The sequence below is a fragment of the Phalacrocorax aristotelis genome, chromosome 12 (genome assembly GCF_949628215.1).
Source record: "Phalacrocorax aristotelis chromosome 12, bGulAri2.1, whole genome shotgun sequence".
Taxonomy (NCBI): Eukaryota; Metazoa; Chordata; class Aves; order Suliformes; family Phalacrocoracidae; genus Phalacrocorax; species Phalacrocorax aristotelis.
In genome coordinates this window covers 21,902,501-21,910,000 of record NC_134287.1, presented here as the reverse complement: position 1 = coordinate 21,910,000, position 7,500 = coordinate 21,902,501, and the positions used below count along the sequence as shown (strand labels likewise).

Genomic DNA, 7,500 nt, shown 5'->3' with positions numbered 1-7,500 from the left:
TAGGCTCGTATCTAACTTTGATTTCAGACCACAGACAGTATTTTCCTCCAAAACAAAATACCTTCCTATCTTTGTAATGCACCCACTAAATATAGCAAGAGCACCAGGACAGCGTGTGATATATTTTACCCACTTTATCGGTTCCTCATAATTATAGATGCCACCGCCAACTGCCAGCATTATTGTGCTTCTCTGTTCTTCTCGGAGCAATGGCTGCGTTTAGTGAAACATAACGCAGGTTGTTTGTTTTTCTTTAGGAAGTATTACTTAAGAGAGCAGCAGACCTTGTTGAAGCCCTATATGGGATGCCCCATAACAACCAGGTAGGTCACTAGCGCAGTCCTCGTATACACGCCTACAATATGTAAATCAATACCTGCTATTTGCAAAGCTGGCAGAGCGTCAGCACGTCCTTTTTGTACACAGCCTGGCTTTGCCAGCCACCTTGAGGGCAGTCTGATGTGATGCAATGCTCTAAGGGAAATGCTCCGTCTTCCCATTCTCTTCTCACGGCTAGTTTGCCTATCAGAAATGACAATTAAGTGTAAGGTGCCAAAAGCATAAGCAATCATTAAGGCAAGAGAATAACCTTGAACTCAGGCCAAAATATACAGTGACTAATGGGAAGTCCTAAAGAAATCTGCTAAACAGAGCGGATAAAACATGCTGTATTTTGCAAACTGCTGGAAACACATCCACTGCCCTGGACGACTAAAGCGTACGTGCACAAATCTCACGTGCCTTACCGTGCTAAACTGCAGTTTTGTGTTAATTTCTTTAGATGTTGATGTGAACTTGCACAGCGCTCCGGTTTGTAGGAAGGAAAAGAGAAGGTGCAGTTGGACCAAGCAGCAAAGCCCCCATCCTCACTGTAACTTCACAGGAATCTCTTGTGCAAATTTTGACGTTATCGCGACTCGGAATTTTTGCGCAAATCAGTGCCTTTTAGCTGTCAGTGACTCCTTTCTGTCTTTATAGGAGATAATCCTGAAACGAGCGGCTGACATTGCTGAAGCGTTATACAGCGTGCCACGCAACCACAACCAGATCCCCACTCTAGCCAACACCCCTGCTCACACTGGCATGATGGGGGTGAACTCCTTCAGCAGCCAGCTCGCGGTTAACGTCTCCGAAACATCACAAGCGAACGACCAAGGTATGTGGGGTTCCATGAGTTAATCCTTCTCGCTGTTGACTGCTTTTGGCCGGTGCCTATTAATACGAGCTGATGTCACCGCTGTGTTCTACCTCTTTTTCTCCCCGTAGTCAAATGCCTGACCGTGTAATGAAATGCTGCCTTTAACTTTCTCGTAATATTTAATTCTGCCTGTTCTTTCGTTTACTGTTATCGTAAAGCATCTCCAGTGGAAAAAAAAAAATAATGAATTGGCAAAGTCTAGAAAGCTCTTTATTATTCACAGTAAAAATACAGCGTGTATGTTGATTATAAAATAATTATGTCTAGGTATCTCCACCTGGTTTTGGAATATTTACACAGATAAATCTAATTTGATGCCTGTGATTTTAAAATACTTTGTTTATAGGCATGTGTGACATATATGTTACTAATAAAAGTAATAGTTGATTTAATTTTCCTGTTGTAATTGAAAATGCATGTAGCATATTGCATTCAAAATTAATTTTGATACTAATGAAAGGAGGGAAACAGGATTATTAGATATGTTTAAACCCATATTTCTTGCTTGCAACGTAATTATTAAATTGATTGCTCAGATAGGAACAAATTGTTGTTTAAAATCCTGATTCTGCTACGTTTCCTCTTCTAAAAAGATTGTCTTTTAATGCATTTCCAAGCTAATAAGCCTTATAAAATTCTGTGCTTGATCTTGAATTAGTTTGCACCGGTGGCTACACCTTACGAAAGTACGAGCTTATTGGTAGCATAAAAATATCAGTCATAAAACGAAGACCCCAAAACAGCCTTTTAAAGTAAATCACTGCAACAAAAAAGTTTTCCTTGTCAGCTATGGCATTTGAAGGCCTGGAGAGGCTGAAAGTTCATTCAGTGTGTTGGTACAAAGCGGGACTCGAGCCTGTTGATAATTGCGCCTAAAGACAAACGCGAAGGCACCTGACACAGCTGGATCGAAGAGAGCTTTTGTTGGCTGTCTGTGCTAAGAGGAGAGACAACATAGAGTGCTCGCAGATGATTTAAGTAGGGTTGGCGTGATAAGGTTATCTCAAACTGCAAGAGTTGATAGGGCAGTAAGAGACAACTTAGAGCAAAGCTGTGCAATCAATTAAAACTGTGTAATATATGCTGCATGAGGAAACCCCCCAGCCCTAAGTCTATATTATAAAATAACATTATTTTTTTGGGGTGGGGGGGTTTCTAACACAGTAGGTTACAGTCGCAACACAAGCAGTGTTTCCCCGCGAGGATATGTTCCCAGCAGTACTCCTCAGCAGTCCAATTACAACACAGTCAGCAATAGCATGAATGGATATGGCAATGCCGGCATGCCCAATCTAGGTGTACCAGGTTCCCCTGGATTTCTTAATGGCTCCTCAGCTAACTCTCCTTATGGCAGTAAGTGTCTATTTTTGGTAACACATCATCATATAGATTCATATTTACTACAAAATCAAATACTTGCATTGTTTTGATTTCCTATATTGTGAGCTACTGGATAAAAGGAGGGGTGACTCTGGAGGCTGGACGTAAAAATGAATATAATAAATTGATCTGTTTGTGCCATAATACAATCTAGATAGAAAAAAAAAAAAAGAAATTGGACTGCGCAATTTGTAACAAAAGTCCAACACAAAAGAGTTTGCCTGTTATCCAGAGAGTGGCCAAGCCAAGGCATTTCATTTTTTTTTTTATATATATTTTTTTATATATATATATATATATATATTTTAAGAGGCAAGGCCCTATCACTCTCTTTTTCCATGTTTGCCGTGAAAACCTCAATCTGAGTCCTGATTATTTTTGCTTTATTGCAGTAGTGCCGTCAAGCCCTACCATGGCAGCCTCTTCGGTCACCCTCCCTTCAAACTGTAGCAGTACACACGGCATTTTCTCATTCTCACCTGCCAATGTCATCTCTGCAGTGAAACAAAAGAGCGCCTTTGCTCCTGTTGTCAGGCCCCAAGCCTCTCCTCCACCATCTTGCACCAGTGCAAATGGAAATGGACTTCAAGGTGAGCTGGATCTCTCTCTATTTTCTGTGTATTGCTTTTTTTTTTTTTTGGTGCAAACGCTCAAGCCCTGATCATTTATTTTGGAGAAAGGTACCGCGTTGTGTTTGTAGGTTTCTGGTGCTCTCACAGTGATGCAAAAGCAGGAGAAGAAATTGAGTAGCACGAATGGTATGCTAAGATTTTAAGCAAATTTTAATTCACTTATAGTATTTGTATTAGAGGAAACACTAGTTGTTTTTCTGGCATGATCCCGTACGAGTTCCTGCCTTAAATTTTAAAGTAAGACCGTAGCCCTGCACACTTCTCAAAGGTTTTGGGCATTCCTAGCGTTTATACGTGTTCTGAGCACATTTCTACGGATGTTTAAAACCGGCAGCGTTCCAGCATAATGTGGCGCGTTTCCCTCGTTTTACATACAGCGTCGTACTTATTCTGAAATACCTCAAATCAGTGTAAATCAGGTCAAGCTCTTACTCAGTGAACTAACCTTCCCTTGGACTAGCTAGCTGCTTGTGCCGAGAGTCTGCACGCTCTGTTGGTCCCAACTCACCCCCTTACGTGCTGTTAGGGTGGCTACTTCCTTCCCTAAGTGAACAACTCAATATTTTAATTATGGCAGGCAATTTTAAGCTTCTGCATTTTTTTTAAGCCGTGCGATTTTGTGTGGGTAGCGCAACGAACGGTTTGTAACTCCGTCGCAGGATCTCCACGGTCACTTGCCGGTAGTGGGGCGGGAGGAGTTACGATACAGTGGATGTTTGGGGGAGGAATAAAAATATGAACAAAAAAGTCTTCCTTTTTTGTGGCATATCTTAAAGTTCAGAAAAGAATATTGTTAGATGCGTTAGAATCATTTAAAAGGCTCGTTTGCCTCTGATTTACAAACCACGAGCCTCGTTGCACAGGGCAGCGAATGGAAGCGCTTCGAATCCCAGGGAAAGCAGAAAGGGCTGCAGACGTTCTCGCCGCCGAGGTCACCGCTGCCCTTGACTTTCTTCGTTAAGATGTAGCTAGTGCAGGGTTTCTCCTTTGTTTTGCCGCGATATCCGTAACATGATGAGCACTCACGGGCAAACAGGCATTTTGGTTTGCCAGCCTAATCGTGGACCCTTGCGTTTTGTGGTCTCTGGCTCAAGGCGCTTTGGCGAGACAGAATCCCGCAGCGCGGCCTGTCCACCAAAAATCCAGGCCGTTGGAGACCAGCATCTCACCACGGGTGGCCCTGTAGCTTGTTATTAACTTCTTGGCCCAAAGAAGCATCTGAGAGCTTATTATGCACTCAGGTCAATGACGGGCTGAGGATCCAGCTCCACAAATCTTATTGTAGGATAAATGTTAAAGAAAACGATAATTAGATTAACAATTTCCGTCATTGCGTATGTCTTTAGTTGAAGCTTTACTATGTTACTGGAAGTAGAAAACTATACCAGGTATAAGCAATATTCTTAGAAAGGATTATCCATTCATAAAATAGTCCAGTGGCCTACTTTCCTCTTTTGATAAAAAATACACTAGTATAAAAAGTAAATACTGAAATAAATAAAAATATTAAAAATGTTAAAAAATAAAATAAAATAAAATAAAATAAAATAAAATAAAATAAAATAAAATAAAATAAAATAAAATAATAAAATGTGGTAACAGATGGGGTAGATCTGAACAGCTATTCTGTAGCAGATATTTATTTATGTATTCTCATTAATTTGTTGATACTGCTTTTAAAAATAAAATTATTTAAAGATCTAAATTAAAATTATCTACATTTCTGCAACACCAGTATGCAATTAAAGGGCTTCCCATCAGATAGCCAAGGTTTCAGGTCTCGGTTACTGCAAAGTGGGGTTCTCAGAAGAACCGGGCAGGGGAAACGCCCGATCCCCAGCAGCCACCGGGCACCCAACCTCCCTCGGCACCGCCCCAGCCCCCGGCACCCACACATCTCGCCCGCGGGTACAAAGTGCTTTTCGTGCACTTCAAATCAACCAGCGCTGCTTTTGTTAAATAGGTCATGAAGCTCTTAGGCTGAGGCCCAACCCTGCTCTGGACTAAGCTTCTGCCGGGCCCAAACAACCCACTGAAGGCGTAAAGATCCCTTCAGCCCCTGATTTTAGGCTGCTGCACTCCGGGCAGCGGACCTGGGGCCAGCCCTAGAGAAGGCGAGCATCCCACGGGTGTAGTTAAGGCTCTAGGTTAGGTGCCCCCAAGACCTGCAGTGCTGCCTCACCGGGCTGCCCTTCCCCACCCAGCACTCAGAACTTCTGAAACACGGAGGTGCCCAGACGTAGGGGTGCGCTGAAACCTCGGGTTTCGGTTCAGCAGCCAAACTGAAAATGAATAGAAGTGTTGGGGGGCGGGGGGAAGCCGTGTTTTCCTCACCCAGCTGAAGTGGCTGAACTGGAACTGAATCGTTTTGTGTTGAGCAAAATGACCCAGAGAAATAGCAAGAATGTCTTTCTGGGCTGGTAATTAGAGCACTGAGTTCTGGGGTTGTGACAAAAAGTTGAATTATTTATGCAAAGTAGCACGGCACAACGAGGTGAGGCTCCGTATCATGAGAGTTAGGGTACTCCAGCAAAAGGTAAAATAAGTGAGTTCAAGTCCCCTTGGGCTGAGGAGAAAATCAAATTGCATCTGACATATCCTTGGTGAGTTCCTTTATCACCACAGCAGAGAGGCACCATCATTTTTTCCAACCAAAGCTATTGAGTTAATTCAGGCTGAACTCACGAAAGGCTTCAGGATGACAACGCTTCACCCGGCTGTCCTCACAGATCTCAGCCAGCGCCTTGAATTGAATTGCAGCCAGAATTGAGTGGCAAGACAGGGATGAATTTGTCATAAGCTTCCTTCATGAGACATCATAAAGAAAAGCCAGCGATGCAGGAGATACTTATTTACACTGCGTTTTACCTGTGCAGTTATTTAGGGGGGTTCTCCTGCCTTCGTCTGATTTTCTTAGTCATTTCTCTTAGTCATTGAGCCCCTTTTTAAGTTTACTTAGTTGCTTTCTGAACACGTACAAGCAGCTTGAGACCATTCTGACCAGCACATTTCCAACATTAAATTAAAATATGGAATCGAAGAGCTGCAGTCCAACGCAGCTGAAGTTTTTCGGTGATCTTCAAGTGCAGAGCCTCATTATACAGCGGGACGTGAAGGAGCCGAGCGACAGCTGAGGAGTCTGCACCGTTAGGAGCGGTCACGTACCTTTAGTCCAGCCAAGATGGAAATAGGAGCTCGTGGGCACCGTTGCTGTATCTAAGGTAAATCCTGCAGTTTATCAATCTGGATGAGGAGGGATGACGTGCTCCTTTAATCACGGGGCAGGATATCCTCTGTCGCGTGGCTTGTTATGTTACCTTTCCCCAAAGCAGCTCTGTTCTGAAATAAAAGCCAGTTGGATAGTTTTCAGGGAAGCCGGCTGACCCCGCTATGGCACCGCACACCGACACAGTGGGGCCAGGCAGCCCGGTTTTTCCTACGAAGGTTTGTAAGCGGTGTGCAGAGGCAGAGGCAGATGAAAGCATCCGGCACCCAACATGTAACAGCCCTGCGGACACGAGTAGGCTTCTTACAGGGATTTGGGGGTTAATTGCACCGATCCTCGCTGGGTGAACCACTGTAGGATTTGCTTGTGTGTGGAGAAAGTGCCGTTCTTGGTACATCTGAGATGGTGAGAAAGCAGAAGCAGAACAATGAAGCTCTGCCTGGACCTCGGAGGGACTGTTTTGTCTCCTAACACAGTATAAAGCAGAGGTAGAGCTGCTCTAACTTCTGGCTTGTGGCAACATTGCCCTGAGCATCAGGACCACCTGAGCCCACCACACCAGAAGCAAGACCTTGCTGCTAGTAAGCATGTCCCCAAAAAGCCACTCTACTGCCCAGGAGTCAACATGGAGAGGTCTACAGCCAACAAAGGCGTGCACTTTTTTTCCTAAAGAGATACGAGACAGAGGTTAAGAAGAAAAGAAGAAGAATAAAGAAGACAATCTGGGGAGATCTCAGCAAGGTCAGCGTGCAGGCAATGCCAGCCAGAGCTAGCATGCGGTCTTCTTCCTTGCTGCCCTCGTGAGCCACCCCTGCCAGCTGCGCATCCATCCTCGGCCAGCTGATACCCTAGCTAGGGTCGAAACTCGGAAGGGGCAGCTCGCAGAGGAGATGTCCCTCTCTCTGTTGTCCTGTGGGCACGGCTCAGTCCTGAGAGCAAGGCGACAAAAAAGGGCCCTTGGGCCTTATCCAAAAACCCACGATCTTGTTAACCCTGTATGACTTCCACGGCATAGTCTACGATCAGAAAGTTAAGTACTTACACATTTTTTAAAGAGCAGGATG

General features: G+C 44.1%; 1 protein-coding gene across 25 annotated transcripts in view; it reads left to right on the top strand.

Annotated features, from left to right (window-relative positions):
• EBF3 (EBF transcription factor 3) overlaps nt 1–7,500 on the top strand; it is a 127,853-nt gene that overhangs the window by 117,897 nt on the left and 2,456 nt on the right. For 5 of the 25 annotated variants that reach the window (XM_075107803.1, XM_075107802.1, XM_075107800.1 and 2 more), the window contains 4 exons: nt 258–323; nt 979–1,156; nt 2,363–2,551; nt 3,079–3,168. In XM_075107803.1, coding sequence (XP_074963904.1) covers nt 258–323; nt 979–1,156; nt 2,363–2,551; nt 3,079–3,168 — 523 coding nt within the window. Of the gene's footprint in view, nt 1–257; nt 324–978; nt 1,157–2,362; nt 2,552–2,970; nt 4,696–7,500 lie in introns of those variants that run through there. The other 20 variants (XM_075107793.1, XM_075107791.1, XM_075107788.1 and 17 more) reach the window with 7 other exon arrangements.